At 42.3% G+C, this 15,431-nt stretch overlaps 2 protein-coding genes across 2 annotated transcripts in view; one reads left to right on the plus strand and one right to left on the minus strand.

Moving 5' to 3' along the window:
• CUTC (cutC copper transporter) overlaps positions 1–5,546 on the minus strand; it is a 33,750-nt gene extending 28,204 nt beyond the window's left edge. The window contains exons 1-2 of the mRNA XM_006880037.1: positions 5,341–5,546; positions 831–902 (exon numbers count right to left, since the gene is read on the minus strand). Of these exons, the coding sequence (XP_006880099.1) occupies positions 831–902; positions 5,341–5,401 (133 nt within the window). The 5' untranslated portion in view covers positions 5,402–5,546. The remainder of the gene's footprint in view (positions 1–830; positions 903–5,340) is intronic.
• A 152-nt stretch (positions 5,547–5,698) lies between these two features.
• Positions 5,699–15,431, plus strand: part of LOC102872739 (cytochrome c oxidase assembly protein COX15 homolog) — a 26,685-nt gene continuing 16,952 nt past the window's right edge. The window contains exons 1-6 of the mRNA XM_006880038.1: positions 5,699–5,788; positions 7,269–7,459; positions 11,419–11,541; positions 11,814–12,000; positions 12,779–12,946; positions 13,762–13,843. Coding sequence (XP_006880100.1) covers positions 5,699–5,788; positions 7,269–7,459; positions 11,419–11,541; positions 11,814–12,000; positions 12,779–12,946; positions 13,762–13,843 — 841 coding nt within the window. The remainder of the gene's footprint in view (positions 5,789–7,268; positions 7,460–11,418; positions 11,542–11,813; positions 12,001–12,778; positions 12,947–13,761; positions 13,844–15,431) is intronic.

The following is a 15,431-nucleotide window of genomic DNA, read 5'->3' on the forward strand; positions in this document are numbered from 1 at the left end:
AAAAAAAAAAAAAAGAAAATGACAGAAGCATAGTTATAAGTACGTAGGGTTTCATTATACTATATTTTCTCTTTTGAACCTTTTTTACAATATGAAGCTAAAAAGAACTTGATCCTGAAATGAAGGAAATTTCAATACTTCCTACCAAAATAAGTTTAGAGTATAAAACAAATACTACAATTTAAAAATACATGTACTTTTATAAATATATCTAAAAATACAATGGAAGCCATAGTGGGATAGCATGTTTTGTGTTATGCTACTAAAATCTGATGGTATAAATGCAGTAACTGTTCTTCCTATGAGATTAAGATAGTCTCCTTCCAAAAGACTTGAAGCCTTAGAAATCAGATGGAGGGTCACCATGAGTAGGAACTGACAGTGTGTGTTGGGTTGTTACGTTATGTGTGTGTACACTAAAGGTAATTATAAAAATGACAACAGGCTCTCGGCTGGATGCTGCTGTGTCAGCACGCGGGAGCCCGGGTTTGAACTCGAAATAAACTTTGTTAATTCGGCTAAAAAAAAAACAAAACAAAGACAACAAATCTGTAATATCTTTCAATCGATTCTTCGAGAAATTAAATCTTTGCTAAATTCAATAAAGAAATCAAAGTACTAATTAAGATCACAATGTGGACACATGTTTAAAACTGTGACCCACTGGGGCTAAAACTGGAAGATGATGACTTTCCAGTAGATTTTCTAGTTGTTTGAATATGAAAGGGTGCATCCTCAGACCACCAGGGCTCCCAAGGTCAGTTTCCAGGATTCATTTCAAGATTCGTAAAATGGTTGCCAACTGTCACTCATCCTCCAACTTCTCTTACCTCCTCTTTCTGCATTCACAGCTGATTCTACTGAATCCACACACACTTCCATTAGAAATCCATTTTCTGCTCCTAAAATACAAGAACATCCAAATTCATGATGGTATTATCCAGCAAGAACAATCAAACACAAATGGTTTACATTTGGTTGCCAAAATCCAAATACCAAAATAGGAAAGTGGACAAATACACTAAAACTGAACATCAAATTCAATGCTGTTGAGTCAGTTCCAAGTGACAGTGATTCTGTAGAACAGACTAGGAAACTCCATAGGGTTTCCAAAGCCATTAAATCTTTATGGAAGCAGACTACTCCATCTCCTTCCCTTAGGCAGTTGGTGAGTTTGAATGGCTGCTTTTTTTGATTATCAGTCAAGTGCTAAACCACTGTGCCACTAACACTCCTACATGAGCACACCAGAACTCATGAATGCAACTAAACACATTATTAAATTCATGACAGTGAAATATGTACATAGCCATAGGTTATAAGGAATTCTGAGGGAAATATACACTGCCAAGAAAAACACAGGTCTCATCATATTCCAGTTCACATTACCTCAACACTTCTCTCAGTGCCTGTAGAAAATTGTTTATAAGGCTTGGTGTGAGAGAAGGAAATGCGTCCAAAGCCAAACTTACCCCTTATTTATTGTGTAATCTTGGACAAGTTACTTCACATAGGTCTCCATTTTCTATATAAGATAGGTTGTAGTACCCACCTTGGAGTACTGAGAATTAAATGATAATTTATGTAAAGTTCATAGCACTCACCAACTATTCAAAATGTATTTGTTATTAGGGGTGCACCGAGGGAGGGCTGGGTGTGGGGAGGAAAGAAAATGTGCAAAAATGAAAAATGAAATGTGCAAAATGTGCCAAAAAAAAAAAAGAAACGAAGAACATTTAATAAAAAAAAACTCAAACTATTCCGAAGATGGCAGAATGTCCATCCACAGGAAGGACTATGGAAATTAGTCCACTTTCCTTATTTAAAAGAAAAAAACATGGCTGAACTAACAAATTAATACTCACTATAAAAAATAGAAAATCAAACTCAGTTCTATTATTAAAAAAAAAAACCAAAACCAGAGTATATTAGCTATTATCATTAATAAAAAAGAATTTCCTCTATATGCTTCCTGTTTCCCTCAACCACCACCTCTGCTCCTGTTGATATCTCCTCAACTCAAAGTCCTTCCAGCTCTATCTATGAATGCTACAGTCTTCCAATGCTCACTTAAAAACCATGTCTCTACCCCTTCTCCCAAAGCAGGAAATGACATCTCTTACTTCATTAATTAAATGTTCCTCTTTAAAACACTAATTGTTCTTTAATACACAAGCTCCTTCTACCTTTTACAAGTGTTTATGAGCATAGGTTCTCCTCCGGAGAAAGATGGGCCTTTTTTTCCTGTTATGATTATAGCCTCAGAAACCAGATAGAATCTGGACTGGACTGCAGTGAGAGTTTGTTTTTGTTTTTTCAATGGGAGCAGATGGCTGGACGCCCGGTCATTCTTTCATTGTGCTGCCACCTGGCTTCTGAACAGCCAACCTTTTTTTACATTAGCAGCTGAGTGAGTGCAAACCTATAATAATATTAAGCCTTTTCTGGCTTTTTCACTCCCATTTTCTCACAAGGATAGAAGGGGCATTTTTGAAGGCTACAAGATTCTGAAAACCTGCTGGAGTCAGCTATGAGTTGGTTCTGCATGGCGATGATGTTTTTGGTATTTTTATATTTTAGAACTGATGTATCAGTTTGCACTGCATATAAAATAAAATAAGATAATCTGTCTTCTATGAAGCCAGATAGTAAAAAGATTTGTTGCTTAAAAACGCCGAAAGTAATGCTGAACTTAAGGGTTCAGATGTTGATTCTCTGGTTATTGAGCATATCCAGGTGAACAAAGCTCCCAAGATGCGCCGCCGCACATACAGAGCTCATGGTCGGATTAACCCCTACATGAGCTCCCCTTGCCATATGGAGATGATGCTTACTGAAAAGGAACAGATTGTTCCTAAACCAAAAGAGGAGGTTGCCCAGAAGAAAAAGATCTCCAAGAAGAAACTGAAGAAACAAAAACTTATGGCTCAAGAATAAATTAAGTCATCAAATAAAATTAAAACTTTAAAAAAAAGAAAAAAAAAGATTTGCAAAACACTGCCAATCTCTTCGCACATTTTGGAAAATATAGACTTTTCTCTCCCCCATTAATTTTTTTTAAAAGATATTTATTTGGGTTTACTATGGTTATTTTTTAAGGAATTAAATATTTTGCAGAGTCCTGACTTATGATTTCTAATACGTTGTTGTTGTTATGTGCCGTTGAGTCGCTTGCGACTCTTAGCGGCCCTATCTATGTACAACAGCCCTAAACTCTGCTCTGTCCTGTGCTAATCGCACTGTCTCTGACACTCCCATCCCGATTATCCAAGTCACTGAATCAAACCACCTCATAGAGGGCCTTCCCCTCCTGCGCTGTCCCTCCACCCTTCCAAGCATGATGTCCTTCTCTAAGGACCAGTCTCTCCTCACAAAATGTCCAAAATATGTTAGACGGAGCCTCAGAATCCTTGCCTCCAAGAAGCCACCCGGTTTAACCCTTTCCAGGACAAATCTGTTTGTTTTCCTAGCAGTCCATGGTATTCTCAATACTCTTCTCCAGCACCACAGCTCAAAGGCATCAATTCTTCTATCCTCCTTGGTCATTGTCCAACTCTCTGATGCATAACAAGTGATTGCGAAGACCATGGCCTGTATCAGATGCACCTTAGTCTCCAGAGAGGCACCATTGCTCTTCAGTACTTTGGAGAGGTCCCTAACAGCAGACTTTGACATGGCAATGCGCCTTTTAATTTCCTGGCTGCTGGTACCAAGACTGTTGACTGTGGAGCCAAGCAAACTAAAGCTGTGTATAATCTCAATCTCTTCACCATCCATCCTGATGCTGCCAATTGGTCCAGTGGTGAGAATCTTTGTCTTTCTTTTTTTTTTTAATTTTTTTAAATTATTTTTGTGTGAGTGTACCGTCAAATCAGATCTGACTGGTACAGGAGGAAATTGTCCCTCCTTCCCTGGCAGAGCATCTGGTGGATTTGAAACGTGCGCCTCTGGGATTGCAGTTGCAGGTCCTTGCCACTAGAGAATCTTTGTCTTCTTGATATTGAGCCTCAATCCATATCGTAGGCTGCAGTCCTTGACCCTCTGCAGCGGGCGCTTCAGGTCCTCTTCAGTTTCAGCAAGTAGGGTTGTGTCATCTGCATAACACAGATTGTTGATAAATCGTCCACCAATCTTGACCCCACATTTCTCCTCATAGAGCCCAGCCTCCTGGATAATCTGTTCTGCATATAGGTTGAAAAGGTATGGAGATAGGATGCATCCCTGGCATATGCCCTTCCCAGTTTTGAACCATGCAGTGTTCCCTTGCTCTGTTCTGACGACTGCCTCCTGGTCCAAGTATAGGTTTCACATTAGAACGATCAAGTGTTCTGGGATTCCCATTCTTCTCAGAGTCAGCCATAGTTTGTTATGATCCACACAGTCAAATGCAAAGGCATAGTCAATGAAACACAGACATTCCTCTGGTATTCCCTGCTTTCAGCCAAGATCCATCTAACATCAGCTACAATATCCCTAGTACCACGACCCCTTCTAAACCCAGCCTGGACTTCTGGTAGTTCTCTGTTGATGTGCTTGTTCCAGTCGGTTTTGGATAATCTTCAGTAAAATCTTGCTTGCATGTGAAATCAGTGAGATTGTTCTGTAGTTTCCACATTCTAATATAACAGATGCAAAACATATTAATCAGAGTTGAGATCCTCAAAACATTTTAGGCGTGGAATGTAGTTCTGAGGAGCTCAGGAAGCCAACTCAGGGGCATAAGGTTCTAATCCAGCAGGGACTCCGCGGAGGAAAGATGGGCAAACTCCTCCCGTGTGATCGATCTACAACCACCTCTGCAAACCCGCTGGAGGGTCCGCTATGCGGCGGTTCTGAGGCACAGCGCCAAACAATAATGACCTGCTTTGATCCAGGACTTTGAGAACTAGTTTGGAGGAACCATAAGTTCACGGAGGGAAACCCCTTGCCACCAGCTATCCTACTCTGGCATGACAGGTAGGCTTGGAGCAGCCACAAGCTGTCACTTGGTACTCGGCGGACAACTCCCATTTCCGCCGCGGCTCTGTGCTCTACGCTTGACATTTAATAACCACACCGAGGCAGCAATAAAGCACGTACGGATATCCTCAAGCCGCAAAGGCGAGCGGGAGGCGCCGAGAAGTTAACTAATCCTAGTAAGGTCTCGTTACATTACATGGAGCGTCAGGATTCGAACCCACGAATCCAGAGCCGCAGGCCACTGCCGCTACTTGCCCCTTCTCAGGCCCTTCGTCTCCTCACTGCTAAGGAAACTGAGGAAACTACGCGGGATTCCACCGGCCGGGATCCCCGCCCCAGGGGCCGAGTGCGACGAGGGCCCCTCCCCCGCCACCTCCGCACCGGCCTTCCCCGACTGCATCCGCGCCTGTTTCCGCTCCGAGGAGGCCTTCTGCCTCTTCATGCTCCACGAGGTCCTCCCTCGCTGGGCTTTAGGTGGTTTCCACTTGGGCTGAGTTTCTGAGCGCGCGACCCGAGAAGCGCGTTCCCAACGGCCGCGCGCGGCTGCGCGCGTTCCCGATCCCCACGCCCCGGCAGCCCCGGCGACAGCGGAGTTTCCGCACAGGCGCAGTCACGCCCCGTCGCGGCCTCAGGAAGGGTGCGGTGCTGGCTGTGCGTGACCTGGAAGTGCTTCTGGCCGTAGTGTTTGGCAAGAGAGGGTAGGCGCCGGGTGAGGAAAGGTCCATCCACAACTCTCAAGATGCAACGCTTGCTCTTGCCAACACTGAAGGCCTTGACCGGGAGCCCGTGCGTCCGGCTCCTGGGTCCTAGGGCGGCGCCTAAAGTACAGGTACCTCTTGGAGGCGCGGCAGTGGCGGTGGGGTGAAAGGGAACAGGTACTTCCACATTAGGGTTCTATAGTTCCTTACAGTTTGTAAGCATTTGCTCGTGCTTACTACGGTCCTTTGGACCCGACTCTACCACTTACTCAAACTCACTGCCATCGAGTAGATTTCGGCTCTTAGGACCATCGATCGGTTCCCAGTGCTGTAAGTCTTAGAGATTTTTCGATCCCTTGAAGTTCTGCAGCCTCTGGCTGTGTCCTGTTGGTCGAATTACTTATCTGTGTCTCAGTTTCCTCATTTGTAAAGTGCAAAGAATAATACCTACTTTGTAAGGTTGTTGAAAGGATTAAAGCTTAACACATGTCAAGGTCATAGCACTAAGAAAAAGTTGAGAATTTTTACTTGTTTATTTGATTTTTGCAACATGACCCCCAGATAGTCAGGGTAGGTACAGTAATTTCCGTTCTCCAGAGAAGGAAGTAGAGGTTTAATTTAACTGATGTCTAAAGACAACAGTAAGGTTAGTTAATTAGTAGCAGAGCAAGAAAGACAACACAAGTCTTTGTGTCAGGATACAGCTAAAAGAAAGTATGTATGCATTGAATAATTATTGAGTGATTTTTTTAAAAACTGGTGATGTAGTTGGTAAGGAGTTTCGCTGCCGACCCGGAGTCTGGCAGTTCGAATTCACCATGCTCCACAGAAGAAAGACGATCTCCTTCCTTGCAACATACAACTTCTGAGGAGGGGAGTCAGCTATGAATTGATTTGGACAAGACAGCAATGAGTGCTGGAGAAGATCACAGTTCTTATTAATTAATTGTTCTGATTTTTCAGTAACATCTTGCTGTGCTTATTAAGTGCCGTAGAATCAGAACTGACTCATAGTTGACCCTCCAGAGGTTTTTCAGAGGCAGTCATTTGCATGGGAGGAGCTTACCTGTCTTTGTCCTGCAGAGCAGCTGGTGGAGTCAAACCACATGCCTTCGAGTTTGCAGCACAGCTCCTTATCATTAGGCTACTGGCGAGAAAGAGCCAGGCTGACCACATCCTCGTATCTTATAACTTAGTGGGAAATACAGACTGGTGAAGGCCAAGGTATATAACAGCATGGTTAGGACTGTGATGGGGGAGTTATTGAGTGCTTTCCAGAGGTGGCATTGTAGCTGAGATCTGCAGTAGGAATTATCCTTCAAGAGTGTCTCAATCAGAGACATGTTTAAAGACCTAGCAAAGAAAAAAGAATGTCTAGACAGTAGAATTAAGTCTCAGCTAACTCTACAGTTACCAGAAAGTTTGCTTTTTCATGTTATTGAGTAAGGCAACAGATTCTTGAGTGATGGATTGAGTGAGATAAAAGAAACCGATTGGGAGATGAATGGAGTAATCTAGGTAAGAAATAATTTATCAGAAAAGTGGGTGCGTATGGGTAGCAATAGTGAGGCCTTGCTCCTCTGGCTGGAATTCCTCTGTCTTCATCCTTAGCATGGCTGCAGCTTCAGGATCAGATGCCCCCTGAGGCCAGGGCAGTACAGCACCATCTCAGAAGTTGCTTTGCAGTCTGGGAGGAGTACAGTGCCCCTTCCTTCGAAGGCTGCTGAGCGCGTGGTGGGCCGATGGCTCCTGATTTGCAGTGGAACAGTGGCCGGAGCAGTCATTCTTGGTGGAGTAACGAGGTGAGTAGTCACGAGAAAGTCACCTGTTTGCGTCATGAGTTGAATCATTGGATGCTCGAGGGATAGGGCCCCAAAGGAGATCGTGTAGTCTAGCTCCCACATTTCACAGGTGAGGCCCAAATAGGCAACATTTTTTCCCCTTTTCTGTTTCTCTGCCATACAAGAGTGTAAAGTCTGCCTTTTTTCCTTTCCTCAAGTTTATTTGTTTGAATTAAACCCAAATTTTTATACCACCCAGATGCCTCTTGTTAGGTACCATCAAGTCAACTACGACCCATAGCAATCATTTGAACAGCAGATCGAATGAACAGCGCTGTCCTGTACCATCCTCATCATCTATGATACATTTGAGTCCAGTGTTAAAGCCACTGTGTCAATCCACCTTGTTGCTCTTCCTTATCTCCTCATTTTCCTTTCTTTTGCTAATGTCTTGTGTACCATTGTGTCAGAACTGAGTCATGGCAGACTTTCCACAGGCAGTAAATCGCATGGGAGGACATTGCCCATTTTTTCTCCTATGGAGTCGCCATTGGATTTGAACCACGTGGCTTTGAGTTGGCAGCGCAAACTTCTTACTACTAAGCCACCAAAGCTCCTGTGATAGCTCTTAAGTCTGTTTTAAAGCATAGGTCTTCCTCCTGTTACTGTCTCCTTCCTCTAACAGTTCTTTTTGTTGTTGAACAACCCCAAATTGTCCTATAGAGTGACCCACAGCCTAGGTTTTGCTGCCCGCATACATATGGGAGTGTTTAGCATATCACACTTACCCCCATGTTCTTTGTAAATTAATTGTTGTTTGGTCAAATTCAGATAGATAAAAATACTTAGTTGTTTGTTCTTTGGTGCAGCCAAGTAGACCGTGGCTCATAGCAATGTATGAACAGCAGACCTGAACCTCGCCCTCGCCTGTACCGTCCTCATCATCTCTGATATACTTGTCATATGCATTGGTGTAGTTACTGTGCCAGCCTGTGTTGCTAAGCAGGTAATGGTATTAAGAAGGAACCTTCATAATACTTGATGTCCAATAAGAGATGTCAACAGACATTGATGACCGTTGCCCAGATACATGAATTAATTTTATTATCCTTTGCTGTTGTTACTGACCCTGTGTACTACAGGACACAGTGGTAATGGCCTGCTCTTACACCATCTTCGTGATCAATGGTCTCTAAGTCCATTGTTGGCAGCCACTTTGTATTTTGAAAGCTAACTTAGAGGAGTCATCTTTCAGCACTGTATCAAACAATATTCTGTTATAATCCCGAGAGTTTTCATTGATTTTCAGAAGGAGATCACCAGGCCTCCTCCTTCCTAGTCTGTCTTAGCCTAGAAGCTTCACTGAAACCTGCTCCATGAGTGACTCTGCTAATATGTGAAATACCAGTGGTGCAGCTTCCGGTATCATGGCAACATATTGGCTTTGCTAGGATGACAGACTGATAGCTGGATCATAGATAATTTCATAGTTGTTGTTGTTGTCATGTGTAATCAAGTCGACTACAGCTTATATCTACTCTGTGATCAGTTGCTCTGAACCCTGACCTATCTTGAGCCAGTCTCACGGTCTCTGGCATACCTGCTCCCATTATCACAATTACTGTGTCACTCCATCTCATCCAGGATCTTCATCAGATGATTTAATTTTATTAGCTCAACTCTAAAGAGAAAATTTTCCCGTATCAGATATTTTATAGTTTATATAGGAAAGAAAGAAGAAATAACTTGATTCTTTCCTATTGTTGACCACTTTTCAAAAGAAGAAATTCATTTACTCCAATTTGAGCTGCTCTGAAAGTAAAAAGGAATGTGGCATGAGGATCGGAGGAAGACTCATCAACAGCCTGTGTTATGCAGATGCACAATATGCAGCAGCAACCGTCCTTGCCGAAAGTGAGGAGAACCTGGAAACTGCTTGCTCCAGAGGATCAAAAACGACAGCCTTCGTTATAGATTATATCTCCACATCAAGAAAACAAATTATCATGGAGCCAATAGGCAGCATGATGATAGATGGAGAAAGGATTGAAACTCAGTGATTTCATCTTACTTAGATCCATGAGCAATACCCTTGATTCCAAAAGTCAGGAGATCAGGAGACGTATTGCTAAGGGCAAGTCTACTGATGGGGACCTCTCAAATATTGAAGAGAAATGTCAGCTTGAAGACTAAGGTGCATCAGATTCAGGCCATGATCTTTTCTATTACTTGCTGTCCATCTGAGAACTGGACAGTGAATAAAGATGACAGAAGAATTGATGCCTTTGAGGTGTGGTGTTGGAGAAGAGTTCTGAATATCCCATAGACGGCCAAAAGAAGAAACAGCTGGGTTGTGGAAAAGGTCCAATCAGAGTGCTCCTTGGAGGCAAGGATGTCACTCACACTTGGACATGTTGCTGGGGGACGCTGTTGCTCTTCCTTGGAAAGGTGGAAGGTCAACAAAAGAAAGGAAGACCCCCAATAGCGTGGATTGACGTGGTGACTACAGCATTGGGCTCCAGTGTATCAGAGATGATGAGGATGGCTCAAGATAGGACAGGATTCAGGTCTTTTGTTCATAGGGTCACTAGGGGTCATACTTGACTTGATGGGACCTGACAACAACAGTAGTGACCAGTAAAGTGTTTGTGTTTTTAAGTACCGTTATTGGCCATCCATGTGGGAGGTCAGGTTTGATTCTTGGCCATTGCACCTCATGTGCAGTCACTACTGTCAGCCTATGTTAATAATCATAAACTAGTTTCATCAATGCTTCCAGGAGAAGATGGACTAACAGAAAAGCTTGCTGATCACCTTCAGAAGATCAGTCTGTGAGAACTGTAGTAGATGGGATGGTCACAAGTTGATAGCAGCGAACATCAGCAGTCTTGCAGGTTTAAACGGATTTGATATGTTTTAATCCATCTCAGAGATGATGATGATGGTGAAGATCTGCTCAAATGGTTTCATGTTTAGTCTGTGGAAAATGTTTGGCTCCTGGATCTTTTTTAAAGAACCCCATTTCCTTTCATAGCTTCTTTGCATTGTGGTATAAGATGTTCCAGCCTCATTTACACATTTCCTGCCTCAGGCTTAAGTTCAGCCTTTTATTTTAGCAGGAGGGACCAGTCCTTAAAGAAGGACATCATGCTTGGAAGGGTGGAGAGAGATCTCTGCACAAGAGAGAAAGACCCTGAAGAAGATAGTTAGACAGTAACTGGGGTAATGGGGTTAAGTGTGCCGGAGACAGTGAGATTGGCTCGGGATAGGACAGAGTTCAGATCAGCTGTGCATAGGGTTGCTGTGAGTTTTAAGCAACACAGTGGCACATAGCAACAACAGTTCTTTATGATGGAAATGCTTTTGGTTTTAATAAAGTCCATATGCCTTAAATTCTCTAGTTTTTGTGACCCTTATCTCATTATCATTCTTTCAAGATACCTTTTTCTGTGTTTTTAGGCTATTATGGGAAAATATAACTGATTTGGGATTTTTTGTCTTTAAATTCACTTAAGACCCTAAACTTTCTTCTATCTCTAACAGACCTCTTTTCTTTATGTAAAGAATGTTGGTTAAAATGTGCAACAATGAATGAATGGAAATCCAAGTTCTTTATAAACTTTTATTAAAATCTAAAAAAAAAGAAACCTAGAAGTTTAAACAAAACAAAAAAGAATGTTGGTTATGCATTTCATTCTTTTGTTATTCTTTTTGTTATTCTTTGATTATACCTATAAGGGAATTCTAGTAAGAGAAGGAAATGGTAAGAATGTACTAAAATGATTAAGAGACTAAGAAGATAAAGAAATTTAAATCCAATAGCAGTTGTTTTTAAAAGGATTTTATGCAGTCAGAAAAGTCAAAAGAGGAAATAATGAAATGTCTTTACTTTTGGAGGGATTATGTTCAGATCTGCTTAATCACTAGAGACCATGTCTAAGTGAACCAGTGTCATACACACTTCAAATTTCTTTCCTAAGATTGACAGAGTCTGGCCTCTCCATGGTAGATTGGCATTTAATAAAGGAGATGAAGCCTCCTACAAGCCAAGAGGAATGGGAAGCAGAATTCCAAAAATACCAGCAGTTTCCAGAATTTAAAATGTAAGTACGATACTAGCAAAAATCCAGTAAAGATCCTATCAGACCCGTTGGTGTTTCGCAATTTAAATACTCCAGAATTACTTGATTCTTTATTCCCTGACATTTGGTTTAGTTATGTTTAGTGAACTCCCAGGTGATCCTGGGTTCACTGATGAGGAACCAAGCAAACCTACCAAACTGTATAACTTCAACTATTCCTGTATCCCAACGGGAAATAAAAATTAAATAGATGTTTCCTCTTTATTCTTTATTAAATTTCCCTTTTCACTCAGCTTGAATCATGACATGACCCTGGCAGAATTCAAGTTCATCTGGTACATGGAGTACTCACACCGAATGTGGGGGCGCCTTGTGGGCCTCGCATATGTCCTGCCCGCTGCCTACTTTTGGAGAAAGGGTTGGCTCAACCGTGGCTTGAAAGGACGTGTTCTCGCTCTCTGTGGCTTAGTCTGTTTCCAGGTGAGAATTACCTAGAGACTCTCCCATGGGGTTTTGTAGTTGGCCTTGTTTATAAGGAACACTCATCTCTGAGGCTAGAGAAGAGCATGGGATTTTTGTGTCACAGATCTGGCATTACAGCCAGCTCTGCTGCATAACATCTGTAAGCCTTCATTTCCTTCCTTGGTAGATGAGCTTAAGAATGTCGTTACTGTTGTCTGCCTTCAAGTTGGACCTGACTCATTACTGACCCTCCAGCAGGTTTTCAGAGGCAGTAAATTATTTGGGTGGAGATTGTCTATCCTTCTGTCATGGATCAGCTGGTGGATTCAAACTGTGCCTTCAGGACTGCAGTGCAGCTCTTACCTTTAGGCCACCAGAGCTCCCTAGGGGATAAGAACAGTGCATACTGTTTAGAGTGTGCGGAAATTAAATAAGACTGAACACTTAGTTTAGTGGTTATAATCTAGTCAGTGCTTGGTAAATATATTTTCATGTGCCCCTACTGAACTCTTATCTCTTCCCTTTTATTTTTGGTTTTGTTTTGTTTTTTCTTTTTTTTCTCTCTTCCCTTTTTATAACTTGTGTGTACTGGTAAGAAAACACGAATCCATGTAATGATTAAGCATCCATGACCCTACGTGTAGAAACATGGCTATGGGGTACTGGGAATTGAGGAGGGTCTAAAAACGAGGGGTTGGGTTGGAAGTGCCACCAGTAATAACTCCCTTCCTTGGAGCATAAAGTTGAGCAGACAGGTTCAACCTTGTTCTATTTGACTAACTTTTCTTGGTTCCAGGGTCTGTTGGGATGGTATATGGTGAAAAGTGGATTGGAAGAAAAGCCAGATTCCCACGACATCCCTCGAGTCAGTCAGTACCGCCTCGCCGCACACCTGGGCTCAGCCCTGGTGCTTTATTGTGCCAGCTTGTGGACGTCCCTGTCACTGCTGCTTCCTCAGCACAAGGTAAAAATCAGTGTATGTGTTGTTACCAGAGCTGCTGATGGCATCAGGGAAACAGAAATTCTGATTCTAATGAGATGGTATAAGTCAGAAGACTTCCTTTAAGTAGACTTTACTTACAACACTAGTCATAATTCAAGCTTAGAGAACTATTGAACTTTAGGACTCTAGATAAGTTTGGGACTTGTTGTTTGTTGTTGTTATGTGCCCTCGAGTTGCTTGGGACATCTAGTTTGGAACTGTAGAGGAAAAAAAATGTGCAGTTATTCTCCTAGACTGAGGCAGTTCATTCAAAGGAAAAGTCATATATTAGAAAAACCTTGAAGGGAGCTCTGGTGGCCTAGTGGCAAGACGCTACACTTCAATCCAAGAGGTACGCGGTTCAAATCCACCAGATGCTCTGCTGGAGAAGGAGGGGGCAATCTTTAGGAAATTTTTAGGGGCATTTCTCTCTCCCCTTCAGGATTTCCTTGGATGTTCTTAGCATCTTATTATTGTTGTTATGTGCTGTCCAGTCAGAACCAACTCAATTGACTCTCTAGTGCTTTTTCAGAGGCTGTAAATCACACAGGAGGAGATGGCCCATCTTTCTCCCTCAGAGCAGTTGGTGGATTCAGACCACCTGCCTTTGGTTTGGTAGCACAGCTCCTTACCCACTAGGCCACCAGAGCTCCCTTTAATGATATTATCTACAAATAGGTTTTCTTATCCAGACTGTAAGGTATATGTATATACCTAAAGTATATAGTATAAGGTATACTTCACATTCTCTTGTAGTCCCTGCAGTACAGTTTATCTGAATGATTTCCTTTCTCTAGTTGGTTGAAACTCATCAGCTCTTACGACTGAGACGATTTGCTCATGGAACAGCAGGCTTGGTGTTCTTTACCGCGCTTTCAGGTAGGACTCTCGTCAAAAACGGCCTTTATTCATTTTATCCTAAGTTTACCTGATGCTCCATCTGCATTTCCACTTCACTCCTGCCTCTCACATACTCAGCATCACTACTCTCTCTGTTTTCTGTTCCTTCTTCCCTTTGAAAAGTTCTATTTAAAAATTAATATTGACCATCTACTTGGTTCCACATAGTCTGGGTTCAGATTCTGGCTTTACTACCTAGTCATAGCTGACCTCCCAGCAGTTTTCTGAGCTGTAAATCATGAGGGAGGAAACCACCTAAGGATCAGCTTGATTTGGTTCTGACTTGAAAGCAATGAGTTATTTTCTTATATTGAATATGTATGCTGACCAGATAATCCAAGAAACTGAATTGTGTGAAGAATATGGCATCTGGATTAGAGGAAGACTTTTTAACAACTTGCATTATGCAAATAACACAACTTTGCTTGCTGAGAGTAAGGAGGACTTGAAGCATTTACTGAAGAAACTTGGAGACTATACAACCTTCAGTCGGGATTATACTCAAGATAAAGAAAACAAAAATTCTCGCATCTGGACCAAGCAACATCATGATAAATGGAGAAAAAAATTGAAGGTGTTAATGATTTCCTTTTGGATCCACCACTAACACGTATGGAAGCAGCAGGCAGGAGGTGAAATGTCGCATTCATTGGGCAAATCTGCCAAGGACATTTTAAATAACTAATGAGCAAGGATAACACTTGAAAATGCATCTGGCCAGGTCAGAGTATTTTGCATTTATTCATATACGTGTGAATGTTGAATCATGAATAAGGTAGACCTAAAAAGAACTGATGCCTTTAAATTGTAGTGTTGGCAAAGGGTATTAAAACATACTATGAATTCTCAAAAGAGCAAACAAGTATGTGTTGGAAGAAATGCACAGAATCCACCTTTGAGCAGAATTAGTGAGACTTCATTTCACATACTCTGGGCGTGTTATCAAGGAGCAGTCCCTGGAAAAGGACATCATGCTTGGAAAAATAGGAGCTCATTGAGAAAGAAGACGGTCCTCAAAATGACTGATTGTCACAGGCCTGGAACAGAGTGACGATGAGGATGGGGCAGTCTCGGGCCTTTGTTCGCTTGTATGTACGGTAGCCGTGAGTAGAAGCCAATTTGATAGCCCCTCACAGCAACAATCCATTTTAAACGTCGTTCTGCGGTCACACTGCAGAACACATCCAGGTGTTCGGTGTGGCCAGTGTCCATATTTAGGTCAGTACACATATAGGACGTTTCCATCATTGCAGTGACGGGGAGTCCTGTTTATATAGAATCACTGGGGCTGATCTGTTTGAAAAGGTGACATTTGAATGGAGGCCTGCGGGAGTAGAGGAGTAGATTGTGAGGATTATTTGGGGCAAGACTGTTTTCCAGAATACTTTTTCTTAGGGGCTGGGCTGGGGGTGCTGCTGAAGGAATCATTTGAATCACCAATGATGTTTTCCAAATTCAGGTGCCTCCCTTCCCAGCGCTGGTCCACTCTTAGAGGTGGCATGCCAGAATATTGAGCTAAGCAAGAGTAGACGAAAAGTTTGGTTGGTTGATACTTTTTTTTTTTTTT

Source organism: Elephantulus edwardii, unplaced genomic scaffold (genome assembly GCF_000299155.1).
Source record: "Elephantulus edwardii isolate Elephantulus edwardi_28Jun2011 unplaced genomic scaffold, EleEdw1.0 scaffold00006, whole genome shotgun sequence".
NCBI classification, from domain to species: Eukaryota; Metazoa; Chordata; class Mammalia; order Macroscelidea; family Macroscelididae; genus Elephantulus; species Elephantulus edwardii.